Genomic DNA, 26,213 nt, shown 5'->3' with positions numbered 1-26,213 from the left:
CTTTACAGTAAACCAGAGAAACAAGTCAGGCTTATGCACAATGGTTACCAAAATTTATTAAACTAGATTCTAATCATGTGGTTACAAAATTGCTAGTGCACACTTATTTAAATGTAGAGATGTTACACACACACAAACAAGTTACAAAACTGAAGCCACAATCCCAAAGAAAGAAAAACAAAGCATAGAGCTCTATTTCAAAATATGTGTACACTAAAGATAGGAGATCAGGTGTGGGTGCTTCTTACCCTCCTTGCATCTCTCGATTCCAGCGGTGCCAAGCCAGGATCGGTCACTCAATTCCGCGGAAAGACGAATAAGGGACAAGGCTTAGGGACCCTCTTAGCTGCAGAAGCCTTGGGAGGCTGTCACTTATCTGGCCAGCAGATAGATAGTGAAAAGCACTCAAAAATCATGGTGCTGTAGGTCCCCTACTTATACCTCTGTACTCCTTTATTCTCTTTCTCCTTTCTATGCCAAATTGGGGCTGGTCTGTCGGGGTGACGCCAGCTCTCGCAAGAGTAGTTCACACTTGCAAGGGAGAGAAACAATAAGTTTCGACTACTGGACATTCCTTTTATTAGGGTAAATATTTTCCCACCTAGGATGTTGCTGTGTGTGCATCATGCTATTTAGTAGGGGCTAAGAGCCATGTCTGTCACAGGGCCTCTGCCTGCTGTGAGCCTAATCGTTGTATATGTTCCCAGAGGCACATTGTAGCAGCACACCTGTGCTTCTCACAGCTTCAAAGGCTGTGCTGGAGTGCCCTGTTTTTTTTTTTTTGGCTCCAGTGTGTTCCCAGCAATGCTGGTTTGAGGGCTGGGGGGCTGGCTGTCTGGCTACACAGCCCCATAGATGCACTTACCGGATCCCTGCTCAGTCCCTGGCGTTTGCTCCGCCTCTTCCTACAAATAAAGGAGACCAACAGCTCAGAGGCAAAACGACATCTGCTTCGGTTCAGGAGAGGAAGGAACGGGCCAAAGGCTCCCACAAAATAGAACCTCCTGCCTGGGCTTGACCCCTGCTCTCCTGACCACCAGCCCAGCCGTGTAAGCAGGAGGCCACCCAGCCCTTCCCAGGCCCCTGCGGGTGTCAGGTATCTGTGTGGGACCCAACCACCACCATTCAATCACCTCCCCCAGACTGGGTTTCCATGCAGCCGAACTGGCTCTGCAATTCTCACTCCCGGATTGTGCGGGGTTCTCCGGCAAAGGCCAGGCGGGAGGAGCTGGGGATGGCCAGACAACCCGAGACGCGGATATCACCGGTTTGCAAAGCAAGCGCAAATACCTCCAAGCTATGACGCCGACCAGCCCCACCAGCAGCAGAAGGACAAGCGCAACTGCAGGTCCCAGGATGTACGCGGGAGCCCAAACACGGAGGGTCGCTGGAAAGGAGAAAGGAGGGTTCTTGGATCAATCCTGCAGCAGATTTTCGAACCCCATTTGCTGAGGGACGGCAGCCGGGCAACAAGCCCACAGTGAGGCTGCATGGGGCTGGATCATTACACGTGGTGGCTTTGGAGTCAGCAGACCTGATGCTCAGACACGGAGCCCTCCCGTCCCAGCACCCCCAGCCTCCTCTATAGGCTGTGCTGCCCAGCTGGATGACATTTCCCATGATGCACCACTATCTCCCCTCTTGGTGATGGGAAGGGTGCCTCATAGAAATCCATAGCCAGGGTGCATCATGGGAGATGTAGTTTCAGAGCCTTGTAGCCTCATTCTCCACTATAGGTCAAGGTGTCTGTCTGGACTACATCTCTCATGATGCCCCACCAGCTCCTCTCTTGGTGAGGGAAAGGCGTGCATCATAGGAATCCTACGCTAAGTTGCATCATGGGAGATATAGTCCGGCTACAGATCCTGGCCCACAGAAGAAAATGGAAGCACAAGGCACTCAAACTACAACTCCCATCAGGCCATTTTCAATTGAAATATTTCGGTTTTTGACATTTCTATGAAAAGTGGAGCTTTCCCACTTGGGAAAAAAAAACCCATTTCCTGGCCAGCTTTACTAGAAATTTTGTTTTTTTTTAAATGAAAACCAAGATCTCACAAAATCCCATCTTTCCATGTGTGTCATAGGAGTCCTTCGGTGTGGTGCATCATGGGACTTGCAGTTCCTGTGCCTCACATTCTCAGTCTCCTATGTCAGCCGGGCTGTCCGGCTAAACTACATCTCCTGCGATGCACCACCTGCTCCCCTCTTGGTGCGGGGAGGGGTGCTTCATTGAAATTCGTGGCTGTGATGCATCATGGGAGATGTAGTCCAGCCCCTGCCTGTTTGATTAAAGGGCTGGAGGAATCACAGCCATCCTCCCCAAGACCTCGGGCAAAGGCAGCGACGGGCCAAGGGAAGGATGATCCATAGAATCTAAGGGCAGAAGGACCAGCTGGGTGACACAGGCCTCAGGACTCCCCTGAATTCATTCCCATTTGAATGACAGGACTCCCCTGAATTCATTCCCGTTTGAACAAGAGCCGATCCTTTAGCAAAACATCCCAGAGTGATTTAAACATTCCCCGGGATGGAGAATCCACCACGTCCGGAGATCATTCTTTCAATGGCAAATTCTCCTCCCTGTTCAACATTTGCACCTTATTGCCAGTCTGAATTTGTCTAGCTTCAGCTTCCAGCCCCTGGATCTCTGTCTGCTCGGCCGCCAGGACCATTATCAACGTTCTCTTCTCCGTGTAGGATCTTCTAGACGGGACTCACGTCACCCCTTCCCCTTCCCTTGGTTCAGCTAAACAGACGGTGCTCCTGGAGTCTCTCACCCTAGGGCAGGTTTTCCAACCCCTGACTCCTTCTCATGGCTCTTCTCTGACCCCTCCCCAGCTGATCACCAACTCCTGGGAGTGCGGGCCCCAGAACTGGGCACAGGACCCCAGACGTGGTTGCACCAGGGCGAGATCCAGAGGTAAAATCCCCTCTCTGCTCGATTCCAGATTGCCCTGTTCCTGCACCCCGGGATGGCGCTAGCCCTGCTGGCCACCGTGGAGCTGGGAGCTCCTGGTGAGCTCGTGATCCACCGCGATCGCCACAATGACCCTCCCCCGCTGGGCCTACGGCACAAAGGCACAACCCCAGCCCCTCCCCCAACCCGGAGGTCTCTTTTCTCACATCCCCGACACTTACAGAGGACGGTGATGGTGAGGGGGGGGGACGGGGACTGGCCGATCCCATTGTCGGCCTGGCAGTGATACTCCCCAGCCTGCTCCGCCGTGATGTTCTTCAACACCATTTCCTGCTGGGATCCCTCCAGCTGCCGGCCGCCCCGGTACCAGGTGTAGGAGTTGGGGGCGGGGAGGCTGCTGGTGTAACTGCACGTTAGCGTCACCGATTCCCCTGCCTGCGGGCTGGTGCCCGGCGCTGCCGTAACGCGGACACCTGTGGGGGCGTCTGGGGGGCGAGATGGAGACACGGGGAGTGAACGGAGAGAGAGAGAGAGGGGGGACCTGGCCCAGAGGGGGAAGGGATCCAGGGCAGGGGGTGAGGGGCAGGGCCTGGCCCATGTGGCTCCAGGGGGTGAGAACAGGCAGGGCGGCATGGGGATATGGGGGAGGAGTCCCCCAGAAAGGTCTGGGAGCCCAAGGCAGTTGCAGGGGAGAGGGTCTGTCCCAGAGCAAGCTGGGGGCCTGGAGCGGGTGAGGGGTGGTACAGGGTCTGGCCCATATGGGGCTGGGGGTCTGCGGAAGCTGAGGGGGAGGCAGAGACTGTCTCAGAGGGGTCCGGGGACACAAGGCAGATGGAGGGGCAGGGCCTGGCACAGAGGCAGCTGGACACCTGGGAAGGTGGGAGGGGACAGGGCCGAGCTCAGTGTGGAATGGGGCCCTGGGGCAGGTGGGGGGATGGGCAGTGGCCCAAAGGGGGCTGGGGCCCCGGGGCAGGTGTGGGGGGGGGACACAAACTGAATTTCTCTCTGCTGGGCCCAGCCACAGGAGCGATGCAGAGGAGCAGGGGGCCCAGCACAGAGTCAGCAGCACTGGGTTGAGCTAACCTGGTTATTAGGAGGCGGGGGCGCAATACGAGGCAGGGGCTCCTAAGATGGGCGGGGTGGGGTGAAGTAGGGGGTACAAGGTGGGGGGTACATGGGGCTGCTCCAGGATGCTGTGTGGGGAGTATCGGGGGCTGCGAGGGAGGAGGCTCTCACCAGCCCTCGCAGAGAGGCTCAGATACCCCCAGCCGGGGCCGGACACCCAGACCCCGCACAGGTAGCTCCCTCCGTCAGAGACGGCTGCCTTCTCAACATGTAAATCCTGCCCAGCTTCTGGCAGCCACACGTCCCCACGGGACCAGACGTACCTGGCGACGGGCCGCAGGGCAGCAGCCTGGCAGCGCAGGGTAAAACCGTCGCCTCCCCTAGGCGCTGCCTTCCCTGCCAGCCACGAAACATCGATCCTATGCACGTTTGGGGCAACTGAGGGCAAAAGTCGGGAGAGAGTTTGTCAGCGGGGCCCCGGGACTGAACAAAGGGCAGGTCCCTCCCTGTGAGAGTTTTTGAGCTGGGGAAAGAACCCAGGAGTCCTGGCACCAAGTCTTCTCCACTTTAGCACACTAGACCACCCCCCTCCCAGAACTGGGGATAGAAGGCAGGAATCCTGATTCCCGACTCCAACCAGTAGTCCCTCCTCCCCCCATGTCAGGGATAGAACCCAGGCGTCCTGGCTCCCGCGCCCCCGCTCTAGCCATGCCATGTGTAGAAGCAGAGCTCACCTGTCCCCAGGGGCTGGGATTGGTCAGAGTCACACTCATCCCTGTATCCATCCACCTGGCATCTCAGAGCCACGCCAGGATTCAGCTGGGACGGGGATATTTGCAGCTCGGTCTCCCCAGACCTGCCCGAGGTTTGCCCTGGGCTCCGCCGTGCGCCATCTCGGTCGTACCATGAGGGGCGATGGTGGCAGTTGGCCCCCACGGAGCAGGTGAGGGAGGGTCCCGGTTGCATTCGGCGCCCCAGGGACGGCTGGCACAGATGGGCTGTGAGGAGAGGAGGAGTCAGGAGCCATTGAACCCTGCTGGGGCCTTGGGCCTGGCAGCGCTCCCAGGTGCGCCGCCTGGCTGCAGAGTGGGGAGCAGCCCCCAGGGTGCGGGCATGGCCCAGCCTGGGCGCTCAGCTGGCCGGGGCAATGAGGGCTCGTGGCCATGGGGGAGAGCAGCAAAACTTCATCTGAGACATGGGAGCGCTGGGTCTGCCCAGAGGGGCGCAGCCGCCAGTTGGGGGCACCACACATCCGGTCTCAGAGTAGAGCCCTAAGTGCCCTTTTTTGATTTTGGCATTTTCATCCCCCTCCCAGCCACAAAAACCTTAGATCCCGCAAATCCCGCAAGAGACACTGATTCCCCCAGGCTGCTAAAACCAACCAACAAACAGACACAAACCGGTGGGTGACGATCTGATCTGTACCAACGGAATTCAGAGACAATTTTTAATACAAAGAGAAGAAAACAAATCTTGCTTGAACCAGGTACAAACACACTTTAACTCCTGTTATCACAGAACGAGTCTGAGATTTGGAGCGAGGGAGATAAACACGGAGAGGAAAGAGAAGCTGAAACAAAATATTTAGCAGTTTCCCCAGTAGGCGACTCTTGGTACATTTATGAGATTTCGTGTTTTCCCGCCAATTACCGCAGCCTGGTTTTTTTCCCTTCCGATCCCACCCCCAAAAAAGCACATTTTACCTGCTCCCGCTTTTCTGGGTGGTCCTGCAGGGTCCCAGTCCCACTATAGTCTCCACCTGAGAGCCCCTCACGCCTGCTGCGTTACGCTGGCTGCAGGGTCAGTCCCAGCGGCTCTTCAGCGCAGGCCAAGGGTTAGACAGGGACGGGGACGCAGGTCCGACAACAGCCTGGGAGTCTAACCCACAAGTCCCCCCTGCACTAACCACTCCCACCCCCTTCCCCTAGAGCTGGAGAGAGAACCCAGGAGTCCTGACTCCCAGCTCTAAGCACTTGCATTTCAGAGCAAGGCAGAAATGGTGTGTGTGTGTGTGTAGGGGCGGCTGGTTTGTATAATTTTTGGTGGTGCCCAGAACAGGTCCAAGCCCTCCCTCCCCCGGCCCCTCCTCCCTTGTAAGCCAATCTACAGTAACTCCTCACTTAAATTCCTCCTGGTTAACCTTGTTTTGTTGTTACCTTGCTGATCAATCAGAGCAGGGGCTCTCCAACTTGGGAAGGAAGAGGGTCTCTCTGCAGCAGCCGCAGCCCTGGAGCCTCTTTCTCTGGCCACCGTAGCCCTGCATATCCCAAATTCCCCCCACCCCCTCTTCTCACACCACTGCCCCTTCCTACCTACCCCCTATTCCCCGCAAGGCCACCACCTCCCCTTACATGTGCATCTTGTCCAGGGTCCACGCACCTAATTAGAGGAGCCAGGCCTGCGCAGCTCCACTAATTAGGGGGTGGCCCTTCATTCTCTCCTGTGCGGTCACCCAGGAGTGCACCTGAGAGGGAACTAGCCGCGGACCACGTGAATGGAGCTCGCGGGCCACTGGTGGTCCATGGACCACAGTTTGAGAAGCTCCGAATTCGAGAACATGCTCGGTTAAAGTTGCCCAATGCTCCCTTATCGGGTTGTTTGTCCACTGCCTGCAGAAAGAGCAGCCCCTTGGAGCGAGCTGGTGGGGCCAGGGTGGGCCGACAGCCCCCCCATCAGCTCCCCTAAGTTCCCTGTGCAGCAGCCGCCCACCAGGCTCCCAATTGCCGGGAGTTCAGCCGTCCCTGCCCACACGGCCCTGTGCTGCCCCTGCCCTCTGCCGGGGAGCTGCTCCGGGAGCCTCCTGCTCGCTCTGCAGGGCGGGTGACCAGATGTCCTGATTTTCTAGGGACAGTCCCGAGTTTTGTGTCTTTTTCATATATAGGCTCCCATAACACCCCACGCCCGTCCTGATTTTTCACACTTGCTGTCTGGTCACCCTATGTACAGGTGGGGAGGGGGAAGAGGGGTGTTGTTGTCAGGGTGTCCCCTCCCCCGTTCCTGCCCCCATCTCCACGGAGGGCGGGGGTATGGCAGGGCTCAGAATGGAGGGAGCTTGCTGGCAGCAGCTGCTGTCTCAAAGTCTCTCCCTCACACACAGGGTGTGTGTCTCTGTGTCTCTCTCTGCCCTGCTGTCTTCCCCTCTCCCCCCTCCACTCCTGCTGCCTTGTAGAGTGAGGCTGCATTAACAGCGAGGTGTTGACTCCTGGGGGCTGAGCCGAGTGCGAGTTCATCATTCGGCAGTAAGGCATTCCCTGGGAAACACCCCACCCTCTGACTCCACCGCCTCAACCGAGCTTCACAATCCTCATCGCTGTGTGCAGTATTGAAGTGTTCGTTTAAGACTTATACTCTGTGTGTGTGTGTAGATAGATAGATAGAGCTTTTGTCCGGCAAAAAAAAGTCCCTTGAACCTAACCCGCCATTTACAGTAATTCTTATGGGGAAATTGGATTCGCTTAACATCCTTTCACTTAAAGTCGCATTTTTCAGGAACGAAACGACCACGTGAAGCGAGGAGTAACTGGACAAATTTAAAATAATGTAAAAATGTGAGGGCTCTGGGGTGGGGCTGGGATGAGGGATTTGGGGTGGGGGAGGGGCTCAGGGCTAGGACAGAGGGTTGGGGGGCAGGGTGAGGGCTCTGGGGTGGGGCTGGGGATGAGGGGTTTGGGGTGTGGGGGGGCTCAGGGCTGGAGGAGAGGGTTGGGGTGCAAGGGGTGAGGGCTCGGGGGGTGGGACAGGGCTGGGGATGAGGACAAGCTGCCCCGGGGCAAGGGCCAGAGAGGAGGACTCCCCTGAGCTCTCTCCCCACAGGCAGCAGTGAGCTCCGGGGGAGGGGCCCCCCCTTCTCCCCTGCTCCACACTCACCTCGCACCACTGCCATTGCACGTGCTCCTCGGGCCCCTCTTGGGTACAGGAAGCCCCCTCGCCTCCCCTGAGGAGGGGGGGCTGCCATCAGATGTGCCCCTCCCCCCTGCTGCTGCCCCTCACTGTAGCTTCACTGGGGGTGGGGGGTGGGGCTGCCCCCTGTCCAGCGTGGGGCAGGAGCGGTGACTGTAGGCAGGGGCCCCTGTGCTAGTGGAGGGTCCCGTTGGAAAATGAAAGGGTCCGCCTGTCCCGGCAAGGGGGGCTGGGAGCCGGGGGTCGGGGGCAGCCAGGGGAGGCCAGGGGACACTCGGGGGAGCTGCAGGGGGGCGGCAGGTGGGGCCGGGGGAGAGACCCGGCCCCGAACATTGCTGGAGCCGGGACCCCGGGCTCGCACCTGTGTGTGTGTGTGTGTGTGTGTGTGTGTGTCCGTGTCCCTGTGCTGCCCCCTGCTGGAGGGGACAAGCCCTGCTCGGGGTGTCTGCGCTGGCGTGTGGTGCCCTCTCTGCGGTTCTCCTTGGGCCCTGCCTTGACCCGGGGGTGCTGGACGGAACCTGGTTACCGGAGACACGGAGCCGCTGTCCTGCTTTACTCCTCCAGGTGTCATTCTTCACAGCGCTGACTGCATAGAACCGGAAGCGGTAGGTGCCCCGATCGCTGGGGCGCAGCCCCAACACCCGCAGGGAGCAGTCGCGCTGCAGGTCCCCCAGATAGCGGGCGCGCCCCTTGAACTCCGCGTGGACACAGCCTCCTCCGAGTGATAGATGGTTTGATCCTCGTCCCGTGTCCAGCTCACGGTCCAGACCCTCCACCCCGCGGGGTAGGTGAAGGAGCAGGGGATGGTCACGCAGGAGCCGGTCCAACCAGCCAGGGGCCCTGGTGCGAGTCTCACGCCCCACTTCTGGGCGTAGGCGCCTGCCGGGGACAGGAATCAAGGATCAGACTGGCGCCCGGCCCCTGAGAGTTGGGGAACCCGCCTGCAGGCTGGGCTGCCGCACGGATCCCGCCGGGAGAACCCAGCATCAGCTCAGCCCCCAAACCAGGGGCTTTAAAACACAATCGGGGATGTTGTGTTGTGTGGCTGCCTGAGCCCCCCGCCCTCTCCTGGCTTGGGGGTGACAGAGAGCCCGGCCAGCGCTCCTCTGTGAATTGGGGAAGGAGAGTTTGGAGGTGCCCCCCAACATCAGCCCATCCCCAGCCCAGCAATTAATCACCCCAGCCCCCAAATCACTCCTGTCCCCCCGAGTTCTCCCATCAGTCCAGGCTGACCCCCTCCCCGCATCTGCCCAGCCCCCCTTCCGTCTAGTCCGTCCTCTGCATCCCATTAGCTCACCCCCTCTCAGTTCAGTCCCCCTAAAACCCTGCTCAGTTCACCTTCCCCGGCCACCCCCTTCAGTCCAGCCACCCTCAGTTCACCTCCCCATCCCCCCTCAACTCAGGTCCCCATCTCGCCCCTCAGTGCCCCTCAGTGCACCCCTCATCCCCACTCAGTTTAGCCCCCCTCCCCCCCCCAATAGCTGGTGTCTGGCCCCAGAGGCGCTGACTGCAGGAGGAGGCCCACTGCCGGGGGGTCAGGTTAGGGTTGCCAACTTTGGTTGGAGAAATTCCTGCAGGTTTCATCACATGACAGTCTTTAATAAAAGATTAATCTTTAATTCCTCGACACTCCAGGGACATCCTGGAGGGTTGGCAACTTTAGATCAGGCACCTCCCATGCTCAAGGAGCTGGGGGCGCATGTGGCAGGGGCCAGCTGGGCCGGAGCTGGGCGGACGGGGAGGGCAGGGAGCAGAGCTCTCCAGGCCGGCCCAGGAGACGCCCCGACTCGCTGCGGCAGCCAGAAGCCCGGAGGCAGGACGTGGCGGAGGGAAAACGGCAGCCCGGGGGACGAGAGCAGCTGAGGCCCTCGCTGCTCAGCCCAGCGTGGCCGGGCCTAGGCCAGGCTGACTCTGCCGTGAGAACCCAGCGTGTTCTCCACCGGGGTGAAACCAGCAGCGAGGACCCGGCCGCTCGGGGTCAGATTCAAGGCCAGACACCCCCTAGGCTTGAACTGGAGCCGCTGGTGCGAGTGGCTGGGACTTCCCTGTGATGGAACCCGGTTCCGAGCGCCCTCCTGGCAGTGTAGACGCACTCCCAGGGCTGGGGAAATGGTCCCCACCGGTCGCCTGGCTGGCAGCGCGTGGCGTCTGCGTGAATTACTCACCGGTCAGGAGGCAAAAGGCAGGGACCAGCACCAAGGCCATCTCCGTCCAGGGCACAGCGCTCAGCCGGCCTGGGAGGGGAAAGGGGCCGGGAATGATTCACCTGCAGCATTTTGGGTGACAGCTTGTCTGCGCCAGGCGATGGGGTCCAACCGCGGGATTGGCTGCTTCACCAGGTATTTTACACCTCAAGCCCTTTGTAAAAGAACTTCCTAACCAGAAGGGAGTAAAGCCCAGAGATTGGCCTGGCGGAGCAAGGACTGGTTGCATTTCTATCCCTGTGTGCCTTGCGGGCCATGTGTGCTGGACTCACAGCCTCAGGGGTGAAATGCAGCCACCTCTGGGGAGGGGCGAGTGGCTCTTCGACAGCTCACAGCAACGCAGAGGGCATTTTTAGGGCAGGACTGGAGGACGGTTCCTAAGTGGAGCTGACATGTGCAGGGAGAGTCAGGGAGGTGGAATGGAAGAAAGCACTTTGGGGTGTGGCAGGGACCCCAGGGGGACATTCTGACCCCTTGGGATAGAGCCATGTGGGGGAAGGGTATCACAGGCACAAGGGGCAGGGTCGGGGTTCAATGTTTCAGTGGGGAACAGCAAAGCCCCAGATGCAGAGATCAGCCCTGACTGCAAGGGGAGAGCCCCCTACACAGCCCCCCGGCCCGTCCTGCAGCTCTGCACCCCCTAGCGCTTCCTCTGCTGCTTCGTCTCCGATAGCTGGATTGTTTATCGGGGCCCGTCTGTGTGTGTATCTGTGACCACAGCCTAGGCAGAGCCACTATCTGATGTTACCCAACCTCACCGAGAACGTTCGCTCTGGGTCATGGTGCAACTGGCCAGCAAGGGTCTGAGGGCCCCGGTGCGTCTGAAAATAAATTTCCCTTTTCAGAGCTGGAACTAGAACCCAGGAGTCCTGGCTCCCAGCTTCCCCTCCTTCAACCCACCCTGCTCCCAGAGCTGAGGTAGAACCCAGGAGTCCTGGTTCCCAGCCCCCAGCTCTGTCCCAAACATGATGCTCCCTCTCTGAACAGTTGATCAGTCTAGCATGGGCTCCCCCAAAAGATCTCAAACACCTTCAGTGACACCTTCACGAACAGTGAAATGCAGCCTGCTCTGGGGTAGGGCACGGCAGGTGTTTAACAGCGCCGGGTAATGTCGCCCAGCCGTGTTCAGTCCCCATATCTTACACCGTGAGCGTGTCGGGCGGAGACTGGCTCTCACGCTGTGCTTGGGAAGCCCCCAGTGTATTTTCAATGCCACCCCCAGTGACAGTGTGGCCCAGTGGCTGGAGCACAGCAGTGGGACACAGAGCCCTGGGTTCTTCTCCTAGATCTGTCATGGACCCACCATACAATAGCCGGCCAGTCACTGCTCCTCCCTGTGCCTCAGTTTTCTCTCTCACCTATTGTCTATTTTAATTTTAATTTCTTTGGGGCAGGGACTGTCTCTGGCTGTGTCTGGGCAGCACCTGCCTCACCAGGCCCCGTTCTCAGCTGCGGCCCCTCCAATAAGAAACTCTCACCATTTAATCTCCTTTTAGGCATTTAGAGATGCGAAGAATCATTCTCCCCAACTCTGGCTTTTTGCCCCAAAACAAGGAAAAGCGTCTCCTACCTGGGCTTTGGGCCTGGGTTAGCGGCTGGGTCTCCGGTCTGATCCCACCGCTGACACTAGCAGGAGAGCAGGGAGGTTGGGGGCAGGTAACGAGGAATCATCTTCATCTACATCTGTGGCAATAGCCCCAGGCGCCGTGAGTGGCTGGTGGTTCAGGGGAGGAAAGGGAACCGTGATCGTGTGTTCCCTGCCTTTAAAGGCAATGTACTTGCTGGTTTGGTAGCAATAAGGTCCAGTGGTTACAGTGACTGAGACTCAGGACTTCTGGTTTTTATCCCCAGCAGGGGGAGGGGCGTGGGGTCTAGCGGTTAGAACAGGAGGCTGAGAGTCGGGACTCGGGTGTCCTGGCTCCATGCACTTCACTTTGTTGTCGGGCTGCGGCAGAGAAACTTCCCCTTTATCAGGAAATTGCGAAAGCTCAGCCCCAGCGCTGGTTACAACGGGGGGTGTGCGGTGGTGCCTGTTCCTTTTAACCCCACCCAGCCCCAGAGACTCCCCAGCCACAGGCCAAATGGGCCCGCTGGGTCAGAGTTCGAAGGACCAGGACACCCGTGCTCGGAGAGACCCTGGTGAAGGGATGAGGCTCGGTCCTGTTCTAGCTCTGGCCAGCTGGGATCTCAAAGCATCTGAGGAGCCGCTCAGCCCTCAGAGCGAGAGGAGGGTCCCCATCCCCCATGGGCAAAGGGGCAGAACCAAGAATAGAACCCAGGAGTCCTGACTCCCAGCCACTGTGAGGGGTTCCCTGGGGTGCAACATGGAACTGAGGTACCGCTGAGCCCTCTCGCTTACCAACCTGGGCTCCCTCTCACACTGTGATGCTGAGTAAGGACTGAGTCTGGGGAGGGCTACAGGAAGATAGTGTCTCCAGGGAGGAAGCCCCCATACCAGGGCTGGACAACTTGTCAAAGAGGACATGAAATTGTATAAAAGATCCTTGGGTCCTGAGTCTGTTGTCTCAGATCTGCTTAAGCTTCTTCAGTTTGAGTCGCAAGCTTGAGGTCCCAGTTACGCTGGTGCACCCTGAATGTGAGATTTGGACATTGGACTATGAACTATTTCTGAAAAAACACTTTGCAGCTACAAAGCTCAGCATCTCTGCTCTGAATCTGCACCCAAAGGAATTGAACTCAGGTCTGTCTGTATATGGCTCTTTTAACCAGACTCTCTTCTTTTTTAATAAATTTTAGTTTAGTTCATGAGAATTGGCGGGAGCGTGTATTTGGGTAAGATCTGAAACATTCCTTCCCCCGCAGACACTTTCATTTTCCAGCGGGACCCTCCACTAGCACAGGGGCCCCCGCCCACAGTCACCGCCCCTGCCGCACGCTGGACAGGGGCCAGCCCCACACCCCACCGCCAGTGAAGCTACAGTGAGGGGCAGCAGCAGGGGGGGAGGGGCACATGTGATGGCAGCCCCCCCCCACGGCCCCCACGGCGAGGGGCCCGAGGAGCACGTGCAATGGCAGTGGTGCGAGGTGAGTGTGGAGCAGGGGAGAAGTGGGGGGCCCCTCCCCCGGAGCTCACTGCTGCCTGTGGGGAGAGGGCTGGGGGGAGTCCTCCTCTCTGGCCCTTGCCCCGGGCAGCCTGTCCTCATCCCCAGCCCTGTCCCACCCCCGAGCCCTCACCCCCTGCACCCCAACCCTCTGCCCTAGCCCTGAGCCCCCCCACACCCCAATCCCCTCATCCCAGCCCCACCCAGAGCCCTCACATTTTTACATTATTTTAAAAAATGTCCAGTAACTCCTCGCTTAACGTGGTCGTTCTCTTCCTGAAAAATGCGACTTTAAGTGAAACGATGTTAAGCAAATCCAGTTTCCCCATAAGAATGACTGTAAATGGCGGGTTACGTTCCAGGAAATTTTTTTTTTGCAGGACAAAAGACTCTATCTATCTATCCATCTACACACACACAGAGAGAGAGAGAGAGAGAATAAGTTTTAAACGAACACTTTAATACTGCACACAGCGATGATGATTGTGAAGCTCGGTTGAGGCGGTGGAGTCAGAGGGTGGGGTGTTTCCCAGGGAATGCCTTACTGCCGAATGATGAACTCGCACTCGGCTCAGCCCCCAGGGGTCAACACCTCGCTGTTAATGCAGCCTCACTCTACAAGGCAACAGGAATGGAGGGGGGAGAGGGGAAGACAGCAGGGCAGAGAGAGGCAGAGACACACACACCCTGTGTGTGTGTGAGAGACTTTGAGACAGCAGCTGCTGCCAGCAAACTCCCTCCATTCTGAGCCCTGCTGTGTCCCCCCCACCCTCTGTGGAGATGGGGGGGCAGGAACGGGGGAGGGGGACACCCTGACTCAACTCCCCTCTTCCCCCTCCCCACCTGCACATAGGGTGACCAGACAGCAAGTGTGAAAAATCAGAACGGGGGTGGGGTGTTATAGAAGCCGATATATGGAAAAGACCCAAAGATCGGGACTGTCCCTATAAAATCGGGACATCTGGTCACCTGCCCTGCAGAGTGAGCAGGAGGCTCCCAGAGCAGCTCCCCGGCAGACGACAGGGGCAGCACAGGGCCGTGTGGGGAGGGACGGCTGAACTGCCGGCAATTGGGAGCCTGATGGGCGGCTGCTGCACAGGGAACTTAGGGGAGCTGATGGGGGGGCTGTCGGCCCACCCTGGCTCCACCAGCTCGCTCCAAGGGGCTGCTCTTTCTGCAGGCAGTGGACAAAGCAGGCGGCTGCCAAACAACCGGACAAGGGAGCATTGGGCAACTTTAAACGAGCATGTTCTTGAATTCGGAGCTTCTCAAACTGTGGTCCACGGACCACCAGTGTCCCGCGAGCTCCATTCAGGTGGTCCACGGCTAGTTCCCTCTCAGGTGCACTCCTGGGTGACCGCACAGGAGAGAATGAAGGGCCACCCCCTAATTAGTGGAGCTGTGCAGGCCTGGCTCCTCTAATTAGGTGCGTGGACCCTGGACAAGATGCACATGTAAGGGGAGGTGGTGGCCTTGGGGGGAATAGGGGGTAGGTAGGAAGGGTCAGTGGTGTGAGAAGAGGGGGTGGGGGGAATTTGGGATATGCAGGGCTATGGTGGCCAGAGAAAGAGGCTCCAGGGCTGCGGCTGCTGCAGAGAGACCCCCTTCCTTTCCAGCTTCAGCTCTGTGGCTGCTGTGGCAGGGGAGAGACCACCCCCCCCTTTCCAGCCAGAGCTCAGGGGCTGCTGCAGTGGGGGAGAGAGGGAGAGACCCCTCCCCTCCACTCCTTCCCAGCCCCAGCTTGGGGGCTGCTGCCGTGGGGGAGAGAGGGCACATCCATCCCATTAGAAAGGTTAAGACGACTGAAATTAAAATATGAGTTGTGTGCTTTTATGTGTAGAAGAAAAAAAGTTCATTATTATTTAGGGTTTTTTAATATAGCACTTTTACCCGAAGTGCTTTACAATGGTTAGTTAACGATACAAACAACATTTGGAAAGATCATTAAGTGGTCCACCGAGACCCTCAGGAATTCTCAAGTGGTCCACGGAAAAACAAGTTGGAGAGCCCCTGCTCTGACTGATCAGCAAGGAAACAACAAAACAAGGTTAACCAGGATGACTTTAAGTGAGGAGTTACTGTAGATTGGCTTACAAGGGGGGAGGGGCCGGGGGAGGGAGGGCTTGGACCTGTTCTGGGCACCACCAAAAATTATACAAACCAGCCGCCCCTACACACACACACACACCATTTCTGCCTTGCTCTGAAATGCAAGTGCTTAGAGCTGGGAGCCAGGACTCCTGGGTTCTCTCTCCAGCTCTAGGGGAAGGGGGGGGAGGGGAGTGGTTAGCGCAGGGGGGACTTGTGGGTCAGACTCCCAGGCTGTTGTCGGACCCGCGTCCCCATCCCTCTGTCTAACCCTTGGCCTGCGCTGAAGAGCCGCTGAGACGGACCCTGCAGCCAGCGTCACGCAGCAGGCGTGAGGGGCTCTCAGGTGGAGCCTATAGTGGGATGGGACCCTGCAGGACCCCCCCGAACAGCGGGAACGGGTAAAATGTGCTTTGTTGGAGGTGGGATTGGATGGGAAAAAAACCAGGCTGCGTTAATTGGCGGGAAAACACTAAATCTCATAAATGTACCAAGAGTCGCCGACTGGGGAAACTGCTAAATATTTTGTTTCAGCTTCTCTTTCCTCTCCATGTTTATCTCCCTCGCTCCAAATCTGAGACTCGTTCTGTGATAACAGGAGTTAAAGTGTGTTTGTACCTGGTTTAAGCAAGATTTGTTTTCTTCTCTTTGTGGTAAAAATTGTCTCTGAATTCCATGGGTACAGATCAGATCTTCACCCACCGGTTTGTGTCTGTTGGTTGGTTGGTTTTAGCAGCCTGGGGGAATCAGTGTCTCTTGCGGGATTTGCGGGATTTAAGGTTTTTGTGGCTGGGAGGGGGATGAAAATGCCAAAAACAAAGCAGGGCACTTAGGGCTCTAGTCTGAGGCCCGATGTGTGGTGCCCCCAACTGGCGGCTGCGCCCCTCTGGGCAGACCCAGCGCTCCCGTGTCTCAGATGAAGTTTTGCTGCTCTCCCCCATGGCCACGAGCCCTCATTGCCCCGGCCAGCTGAGCACCCAGGCTGGGCCATGCCCACACCCTGGTGGATGCTCCCCAGTCTGCAGCCAGGCGGCGGCCCCTGGGAGCGCTGCCACGCCCAGGGCCACAGAGGGTTCAATGGCTCCTGACCCTTCCTCTCCTCACAGATCATGAGTGCCAGCTGTCCCTGGGGCGCCAAATGCAACCGGGACCCTCCCTCACCTGCTCCGTGGGGGCCAACTGCCCCCATCGCCCCTCGTGGTACGACCGAGATGGCGCGCGGCGGAGCCCAGGACAAACCTCAGGCAGGTTTGGGGCGACCGAGCTGCAAATATCCCCGTCCCAGCTGAACCCTGGCGTGGCGCTGAGATGCCAGGTGGATGGATACAGGGATGAGTGTGACTCTGACCAATCCCAGCCCCGGAGGACAGGTGAGCTCTGCTTCTACACATGACAAGGTTAGAGCGGGGGGGGGAGGAACCAGGATGCCTAGGTTCTGTCCCTGACATGGGGGGAGGAGGGACTACTGGTTGGAGTCGGGAATCAGGATTCCTCCCTTCTATCCCCAGTTCTGGGAGGGGGGTGGTCTAGTGTGCTAAAGTGGAGGAGACTCGGTGCCAGGACTCCTGGGTTCTTTTCCCAGCTCAAAAACTCTCACCTGGCTTTACCAAATATTCTTGCCCCATGGCACTGGACAGAGAGGGACCTGCCCCTTTGTTCAGTCCCGGGGCCCCGCTGACAAACTCTCTCCCAACTTTTGCCCTCAGTTGCCCCAAACATGCCCAGGATCGAGGTTTCGTGGCCGGCAGGGAAGGCAGCGCCTAGGGGAGGTGATGGTTTTACCCTGCGCTGCCAGGCTGCTGCCCTGCGGCCCTTCGCCAGGTACCTCTGGTCCCGCGGGGACGTGTGGCTGCCAGAAGCTGGGCAGGATTTACGTGTTGAGAAGGCAGCTGTCTCTGACGGAGGGAGCTACGTGTGCGGGGTCTGGGTGTCCGGCCCCGGCTGGGGGTATCTGAGCCTCTCTGCGAGGGCTGGTGAGAGTCTCCTCCCTCGCAGGCCCCGATACTCCCCACACAGCATCCTGGAGCAGCCCCACGTGCCCCCACCTTGTCCCCCCTGCTTCACCCCACCCCGCCCATCTTAGGAGCCCCTGCCTCGTATTGTGCCCCCGCCTCCTAATAACCGGGTTTGCTCAACCCAGTGCTGCTGGCTCTGGGCTGGGCCCCCTGCTCCTCTGAATGGCTCATGTGGCTGGGCCCAGCAGGGACAAATACAGTTTGCATCCCCGTCCCACCTGCCCTGGGGCCCCAGCCCGCTTTGGGCCACTGTCCATCCCCCCACCTGCCCCGGGGCCCCATTCCACACTGAGCTAGGCCCTGTCCCCTCCCACCTTCCCAGGTGTCCAGCCGCCTCTGTGCCAGGCCCTGCCCCTCCATCTGCCTTGTGTCCCTGGACCCCTCTGGGACAGTCTCTGCCCCGCCGCCCCCAGCTGCCCCTGACCCCCAGCCCCATATGGGCCAGGCCCCCTCCCACCGCTCACCTGCTCCAGGCCCCCAGCTTGCTCTGAGCCAGACCCTCTTCCCCGCAACTGCCTTCTGCCCCCAGACCATTCTGGGGGACTCCTCCCCCTTATCCCCATGCCGCCCTACCTGTTCTCGCCCCCTGGAGCCACATGGGCCAGGCCCTGCCCCTCACCCCCTGCCCTGGATCCCTTCCCCGCTCTGGGCCAGGTCCCCCCACTCTGTCTCTCTCCGTTCATGCCCCGTCTCTCCGTCTCGCCCCCCAGACGCCCCCACAGGTGTCCGCGTTACGGCAGCGCCAGGCACCAGCCCGCAGGCAGGGGAATCGGTGACGCTAACGTGCAGTTACACCAGCAGCCTCCCTGCCCCCAACTCCTACACCTGGTACCGGGGCGGCCGGCAGCTGGAGGGATCCCGGCAGGAAATGGTGTTGAAGAACATCACGGCGGAGCAGGCTGGGGAGTATCCCTGCCAGGCCGACAATGGGATCGGCCAGTCCGGGTCACCCACCATCACCATCACCGTCCTCTGTAAGTGCCGGGGACGTGAGAAAAGAGACCTCCGGAGTGGGGGAGGGGCTGGGATTGTGCCTTTGTGCCGTAGGCCCAGCGGGGGAGGGTCATTGTGGCGATCACGGTGGATCACGAGCTCACCAGGAGCTCCCAGCGCCACGGTGGCCAGCAGGGCTAGCGCCATCCCGGGGTGCAGGAACAGGGCAATCTGGAATCGAGCAGAGAGGGGATTTTACCTCTGGATCTCGCCCTGGTGCAACCACGTAGTTCTGGAGCCTGCACTCCCAGGAGTTGGTGATCAGCTGGGGAGGGGTCAGAGAAGAGCCATGAGAAGGAGTCAGGGGTTGGAAAACCTGCCCTAGGGTGAGAGACTCCAGGAGCTACGTCTCTTTAGCTGAACCAAGGGAAGGTGAAGGGGTGACGTGAGTCCCGTCTACAAGATCCTACACGGAGAAGAGAACGTTGATAATGGGCCTGGTGGCCGAGCAGACAGAGATCCAGGGGCTGGAAGCTGAAGCTAGACAAATTCAGACTGGCAATAAGGTGCAAATGTTGAACAGAGAGGAGAATTTGCCATTGAAAGAATGATCTCCGGACGTGGTGGATTCTCCATCCCGGGAAATGTTTAAATCACCCTGGGATGTTTTGCTAAAGGATCGGCTCTCGTTCAAACGGGAATGAATTCAGGGGAGACCTGAGGCCTGTGTCACCCAGCTGGTCCTTCTGCCCTTAGATTCTATGGGTCATCCTTCCCTTGGCCCATCGCTGCCTTTGCCCGAGGTCTTGGGGAGGCTGGCTGTGATTCCTCCAGCCCTTTAATCAAACAGGCAGGGGCTGGACTACATCTCCCATGATGCATCACAGCCACGAATTCCAATGAAGTGCCCCTCTCCGCACGAAGAGGGGACCAGGTGTTGCATCGTGGGAGATGTAGTTCAGCCGGACACCCCGGCTGACAGAGGAGACTGAGAACGTGAGGAACAGGAACTGCAAGTCCCGTGATGCACCACACCAAAGGACTCCTGTGACACACATGGAATGATGGGATTTTGTGAGATCTTGGTTTTCATTTAAAAAAAAAACAAAATTTCTAGTAGAGCTGGCCAGGAAGTGGGTTTTTTTTTCCCAAGTGGGAAAGCTCCACTTTTCATAGAAATGTCAAAAACCAAAATATTTCCATTGAAAATGGCCTGTTGGGAGTTATAGTTTGAGTGCCTTGTGCTTCCATTCTCTTCTCTAAGCCAGGATCTCGAGCTGGACTATATCTCCCGTGATGCAACTTGCGAAGCATTCCTATAATGCACGCCCTTCCCGCACCAAGAGAGGAGCTGGTGGTGCGTCATGAGAGATGTTGTCCAGACTGACACCTTGGCCTATAGTGGAGAATGAGGATGCACGGCTCTGAAACTACATCTCCCATGATGCTCCCTGGCAATGGATTCCTATGAGGCACCCTCCCCATCACCAAGAGGGGAGATAGTGGTGCATCATGGGAAATGTCATCCAGCTGGGCAGCACAGCCTATAGAGGAGGCTGGGGGTGCTGGGAGGGGAGGGCTCCGTGTCTGAGCATCAGGTCTGCTGACTCCAAAGCCACCATGTGTAATGATCCAGCCCCATGCAGCCTCACTGTGGGCTTGTTACCTGGCTGCCGTCCCTCAGCAAATGGGGTTCAAAAATCTGCTGCAGGGTTGATCCAAGAACCCTCCTTTCTCCTTTCCAGCCACCCCCCGTGTTTGGGCTCCCGCGTACATCCTGGGACCTGCAGTTGCGCTCGTCCTGCTGCTGCTGGTGGGGCTGGTGGGCGTCATAGCTTGGAGGTATTTGCGCTTGCTTTGCAAACCGGTGATATCCGCGTCTCGGGTCGTCTGGCCATCCCCAGCTCCTCCCGCCTGGCCTTTGCCAGAGAACCCCGCGCAATCCGGGAGTGAGAATTGCAGAGCCAGTTCGGCTGCACGGAAACCCAGTCGGGGGGAGGTGATTGAATGGTGGTGGTTGGGTCCCACACAGATACCTGACACCCGCAGGGGCCTGGGAAGGGCTGGGTGGCCTCCTGGTTACACAGCTGGGCTGGTGGTCAGGAGAGCAGGGGTCAAGCCCAGGCAGGAGGTTCTATTTTGTGGGAGCCTTTGTCCTGTTCCTTCCCCTCCTGAACCGAAGCAGATGTCGTTTTGCCTCTGAGCTGTTGGTCTCCTTTATTTGTAGGAAGAGGCAGAGCAAACGCCAGGGACTGAGCAGCAATCCAGTAAGTGCATCTATGGGGCTGGGAGCCAGGACACCTGGGTTCTTTCCCTAGCTCTGGCAGGGGAGTGGGGTCTAGTGGGCGAGAGAAGAGATGCTGGGAGCCAGGACTCCTGGGTTCTATCCCCAGCTCTGCTGCTGACTTTAGATGAGCTCTGTCCCTCAGTTTACCCCTCCATAAAACAGGATTATAAAATTCCTCTCCTTGTCCCCTTCCCATCCCCATCCCCGAGCAGGACGGAAGGTCTTTCCAATCCCCTGGGTAGTTTATCGGGGGCGGGGCGGGGGTCTATGTGCATTTTCCTTTGTTGTTAGACATCACCGAGCAGTCCCAGAGCAGTGGCTCGCGGCCTCACTTCTCCCTGCCTTGCAGGACCAACCGGGCCCGGGGGAGACCCCGATGTCTGAACGCATCTATGAGAACACCCAGCACTATGGCATGGGGAAGCCAGCCCGCCTGGCCCCACCCAGGCCCTCCAGGTAACAGCCGGGCCTGGCTGTGAGCTACTGTGCCGGGGCTGGGTGTGGGGTGGTGCCCACATGTTAGGAGAACATGGCCAAGGCTGAGCTTGACACGCCTCCTGCTGGGGTGTAGGTCAGTGTGTGTGTGTCCCTGGCGCCCCCTGCTGGAGGGATGAGCCCTGTTTGGGGCAGGGGCTGGATCGGAGCCAGCACTCCCTAGACAGGGATCCACAACCATTTTCTGTTGCGCCCTCCCTTACCCATAATGGAAACTGTCTGTGCTCCATCCCCGTCCCCTGCCGGGAGTGGGGTCAGAACTGCAGTCGGAAGCTGTGCTTGGGAGCAGGGCTGGAGCTGCAGCTGGGGCAGAGCGGGGCTGGGTGGTGCTCCCTCCCTGCCCCCCATGGGGGCTGGCCCGGCTGCACTGCCCCGAAAGTTCCTCCATACCCTCCTAGGGTGGTGTGCCCCACAGTTTGGGGACCGCTGCTCTAGAAGGGAAAGGCCCCTTCTCTGCCCTCCTCCCTCCCGAGGAAGCCAGTCCCCCACTCTGGGGCTGGACTGGAGCCAGTGTCCCCTAGAGAGGAAAGGCCCCATTTCCCATTCCCCAAATCCATGACTCATGTCTGGTCTGGGTGCTTTAGCCCAGGGGTCCACCCCCAGCCACTGACCCACAGGGGTTGTACGCTGTTGACCGACGCAGCCTGTCCAATCCCCAGCCACGGCGCTGCAGCCGACCCAACGCTAGCAACCCAAATGCCCTCGCGCCATCCCCAGCCCCCCTAACGTTCTCTCTTTCTGTGGCAGCGCGCCCACCGAGGTGTGCCCGGGCTCTCCGGATGGCACCAGGGAATCCCACATCTACAGCCAGCCCATGAACACTGGCAAAGTACCGCAGGTGAGAGACTCATTCCTCTGTGTAAAGGCGGCCCGGGTCTCCGAGGTTCTGTCCCCGGCTCCAGGAGTAGAGTGGGATCCAGTGGTTAGAGCAGGGGGGCTGGGAGCTTGGACTCCTGGTTTCTATCCCCAGCTCTGGGAGGGGAATGGGATCTAGTGGTTACAGCAGGGGGGCTGGGAGCCAGGACATCTGGGTTCTATCCCTGGCTCTGGGAGGGCAGTGGGGTCTAGTGGTTAGAGCGGGGGCAGGGGGCTGGGAGCCAGGACTCCTGGGTTCTATCCCTGGCTCTGGGAGGGCAGTGGGGTCCAGTGGTTAGAGCGGGGGCAGGGGTTTGGGAGCCAGGACTCCTGGGTTCTGTCCCGGCTCTGCCCCCTGTGAGATCAGCTCCCAGCAGCAGCGAGACCAGGCTGGGCTGGGCGCTCTGGGTCAGGGTGAGCACAACTGCGGGGCAGGGCAGGGGGCATCGCCCAGCAGCTGGAGGGCAGAGCGGTGGGCGGGAGGCTGAGTGACGGGGCTGGGGGGTGACATGAAGAGGCGAGCACACTGTGGGGGGGGGGCTCTGTGTCGCCGGGGGCAGCGGGACAAGCCCTGGGCAGCTGGCGTGTGCAGCAATATCTTGTCCACAGGCTGGGACAGGGAATGGGGCCTGGGGCCTTTCCCCTGTAGGGGGCGCCAGCTGTGATCCAACTGCTGGTGACTGAGTAGCAGCATTGCCGTGAGCTGGTGGAGTTGCTCCATTCGATGGCAGGAGGAGCAGAGCTGTTGTGCCCAAGGTGGAGCTAAAGGAGTTGCTCCATTACCCAGCAGCAGTGGTAGGGCTGTTATCCTCCAGGTGTATCTCCCATTACAGAGGTGACGCCCTCAGCCGATGTGTTTTGTGTCGATATAAGGGGTCTCCAGAAGGCCCGACGTAATGCTCATCAAGGCTAAAATTGTGGGGGGAGGAGTTGTTTTTTAGGAGACAGCGTTGCCTAGTGGATAGAGCACTGGCCTGAGACACAGGATTCCTGGGTTCTCTTCCTGGCTCTTCCACCTGCCTGGTGGGTGGCCTTGGTGAAGTCACTTCCCCGTCCAGTGCCTCAGTTTCCCCAGCCGTGCTTTGAGCTCTGCTGATGTAAAGCTCCCCATCAGAGCCGGGCATTGTCATTATTATTCTTTACCCTAGGGTGACCCGGACGAGGTCCACTACTCGGCCATCCAGCTGCAGCATCCCACCCGGAGAGCGGAGCCTGCCGCCGACCTCACCTGCGAATACGCTGTTATTAAGCGCTAGGATCCAGCTGCGGCTCACCTGGCGCCTCCCCCTACGGCCGCCAGCCAGCTGCACATGCTTGCTGCTTGCGCCGGCTTCTCAGCTAGGGATCCCGCGAGGCAGCGGAGGGGCAATGAGGAGACACGAGACAAACAGATTTCCAAGGCCAGAAGGGGCCAGTTTGATCGGCTGGTCTGACCTGGGCCAGAGCCGACCCCCCACATTCAGAGGCGACCTCCAGTGGAATCCGGCTGCGCGGCCCCCCCAGTCCCCGACGCACAGAGATCACTTGGGGAGGGGTCAGAGAAGAGCCAGGAGAACGACTCAAGGATTGGAAGACAGGCGGGTGTCAGACTCCAGGCGCTCAGTTTATCCAGTGTCACACGGAGAAGGTTAAGGGGTGACTCAGTCCCCTCTAGAAATATCCCCCCCGGGGAACAGACATCTGGTGAGAGCGGGCCCCTCGATCTAGCCGGCCAAGATCCAGCAGCTCATGACCCGGCTCTAGGAGCAGGAGGTGGGGAGTAGAAACAAGTGAACGTGTTCACACGAAACGTTTTGTGATCAGGAAACACAGGTTCGGCGCCACCAAATCATCACGCGATTTCAGGAGGGTTTTGCCAAATTGTCTCAGGAGGAGATAAAACCCCCGAACCCTCGAATTGGTTCAGTCCAAAACGATTCTTTTTGTTGCAAAAAATCCTTTCATGTGTTGTTTTTAAATCAAAACCATTGAACATCGGTCAGACTTGACAGGAATTTTGTTTCCGATTTTTCGGCGTTGCTGGCAAATCGGTTACTTGCCTAGATGTGATGGGGGCAGCCCCACCCTGACCGTCCATTCCTGGCAAGGTCATTCCCACCGGTGCAAAGAGGCAACAGAAGCCTGAGCCAACTGCCCTGCTGAAATTGGAAAGGGGCCCACAAGCGTCTCCGCTCTGCACGGATTAAGCCCGCGCTGAGCCGTGACGTTAGACTGAGGCCTGGCTCCTGTGTTAGGTCCAGCCACTGGGCGGTAACAGGGGCCCGATGGCAGGATCGGGGTCAAAGAGTCTCCTCCTGGCTCCGGGTTAAAACGCTGAGCTGTGGATCCTGAAGGGGAGTGAGGGATCGCAATGCTAGGAGAGCTCTGCTGTGGGTAATACTGGGCAGCGGGTACTCTCCAGGCCGTGTGTTTTGCAGGGCTAGAGGGTTTGGTTTATCAATCCACACATCTCAAGGGACTGTTCTGCACGGCCAGTTTGCCCTCGTGCCTAGCCTGGGCCGGAGAACCTCCCACAGGGGTCCCTGCACCCAGCCCAGATCTGTACGGGTGGAGGGTTAACTCCGCCCCTTTGCATGTGTGTCCTTAACTCTGTCCCTTTGCAGATTTCAAGCCCAGATCTGGGGGATTGACCTGGAGCACCGTTAACTCCGCCCCCTTGACATGTGTGCCCCTAACTCCGCCCCCTTTGCAGATTTCAAGCCCAGATCTGGGGGTCGAGCTAGAGTGGGGCTTTTAGTGAGACACCCGATCGCCATGGAAGGACTCAAAGGTTTGGAGAACCTGCCCCCTCCCTGGGGTAGTTGTTGCGAGGGTCAAGTCCTCTCCTTGGGAAGAACCTGTCCCTTATGTCCAGTCTGGATTTGTCTGACTTCATCCCCCAGCCATCGGAGCTCACTTTGCCTTTGTGGGGTGGGTTAACCAGCCTCTGCTCCCCAAAATCCCCTCCCCAGACAGGTGCTGATAGACCCGGACCAAGGCATCCCTCTGCCGCCTTCGAGAGAAACTGTACAGCTCCGGCTCCTTCTGTCTCTCACTCACCTACAGGAGTGTAGCAACAGCAGGCAAATTATTCCTCAGTTCCTGGCTAGTCACTTCCACTGGCTTATCTAACGGGGAGAGCCGGGTTTCGCTGGCTCAATGGGTTCATTGTCCGGGGCTAAGATTTCCGCGCTAAGCAGTGTCCGGCTCACCCCGTCCTGCAGGAGGCTGGATCCCCCGCAGGCTGTCATTCTTCCCGCTTCCGAATAAAGCGCCAAAGGGGAGACACAGAGCCCGGCCCCAGTGTATTTCCTAACCCCCGAGTATTGTGTATTCGGTGTATGGGGGTAACACGTAGGTGCACCGCACATGAGACAGCGTGCCAGGCGCTGTACAGACACAGAGCAAAACCCCGCTCCCCTGCCCCGAGGAGCAGCCAAGCGAGCCCTGGGGCTGTCTGGACAGGAGAAATTGCCCCAGGATTTTCCGCAATCCTGGGGGTGGTTTAATTTGTGGGGAGCTGAACTTCAGCGGCTGCAGCGGGGCTCGGTTTTCGGCCGTTGGGGCGTTTGTTCCAAATCAGGCCTGGAGGTGGCGTCTCGTGGGGCAGCACCAAAATAATCAATTCCCAGACCCCTGGCAGGAGGTGAGAATCCAGGGCTGGCGGGCAGCTCAACGGCGCCCTCTGCTGGTCCCGGCGCTGTGGGAGACCCTGCTTCAAGCCTTTGCTCTGTTTGATTCACATTGGGGCATCGGGGCCGGCCCGGAGAGCCAGGGGAGAGCCCCCCCACACTCCCTGCAGCACAGCGCCCCAAAGTGAAATTGACGGTAGATCTGAGGACCAGCTGGGGGTACCATTGATGCCTTCCAGCCTCACCCTCCCACAGCTCATCTCTGTCCAGTATCCCACAGACTGAGCCCCTGGCATCGGGGGAGCTGGTATGGGGGAGGAGGGAATGGGGGGCCCAGAGGACCCCTGGCCGAGGGATTAGATTGGGGGACCCTGGTGCAGAGAGGAAACGGGGGGCACAGAGAGCCCCTGCTAAGGGGAAAGAGGTTTCAGGGAGTCCCTCGGTTCTCCACCCCAGTGCACCCCAAGGCGCGGGGACTGTCTCTCACTGTGTCTGGGTGGCACTGGGCACAACGGGGGTGCACAGAGCTGGGAAAAGAACCCAGGAGTCCTGGCTCCCAGCCCCCCGCTCTAACCACTAGCCCCCACTCCCGCCGGCTGGAGAAGGTGCAATTACCTTATAGTGCGTCGTGCAGCCGCGGCTCCGGCAGCCGATCTGGACAGGGGGGAGCTGAGCGATCAGACCGGCGCCTTTGGAGGGCAAAAGGGGAAGTGGCACCAGGTGGGGAGGAGGTGAGATTTCTGTGGGTCCCCCTGCTGGGGGGGGCAGGCCCCAGGGC

General features: G+C 58.9%; 3 protein-coding genes across 12 annotated transcripts in view; 1 reads left to right on the top strand and 2 right to left on the bottom strand.

The window, feature by feature from the left end:
- Nucleotides 1-26,213, bottom strand: part of LOC114019448 (B-cell receptor CD22-like) — a 163,216-nt gene that overhangs the window by 39,008 nt on the left and 97,995 nt on the right. For 9 of the 10 annotated variants that reach the window (XM_037882791.2, XM_043535154.1, XM_043535158.1 and 6 more), the window contains one exon: nucleotides 3,142-3,405. In XM_037882791.2, the coding sequence (XP_037738719.1) occupies nucleotides 3,142-3,405 (264 nt within the window). Of the gene's footprint in view, nucleotides 1-3,141; nucleotides 3,406-8,411; nucleotides 8,681-26,213 lie in introns of all 10 variants that reach the window. The other variant, XM_043535160.1, reaches the window with a different exon arrangement.
- The window catches only part of LOC102937842 (B-cell receptor CD22), a 280,912-nt gene that overhangs the window by 202,560 nt on the left and 52,139 nt on the right, over nucleotides 1-26,213 (bottom strand). The window lies entirely within an intron of this gene.
- Nucleotides 13,102-26,213, top strand: part of LOC114018712 (B-cell receptor CD22) — a 97,410-nt gene continuing 84,298 nt past the window's right edge. Inside the window, exon 1 of the mRNA XM_043535168.1 lies at nucleotides 13,102-13,134. Coding sequence (XP_043391103.1) covers nucleotides 13,119-13,134 — 16 coding nt within the window. The 5' untranslated portion in view covers nucleotides 13,102-13,118. The remainder of the gene's footprint in view (nucleotides 13,135-26,213) is intronic.

Source organism: Chelonia mydas, chromosome 24 (genome assembly GCF_015237465.2).
Source record: "Chelonia mydas isolate rCheMyd1 chromosome 24, rCheMyd1.pri.v2, whole genome shotgun sequence".
Taxonomy (NCBI): Eukaryota; Metazoa; Chordata; order Testudines; family Cheloniidae; genus Chelonia; species Chelonia mydas.
The sequence above is the reverse complement of the archived record's forward strand: the minus strand, read 5'-3'. Positions and strand labels throughout refer to the sequence as shown.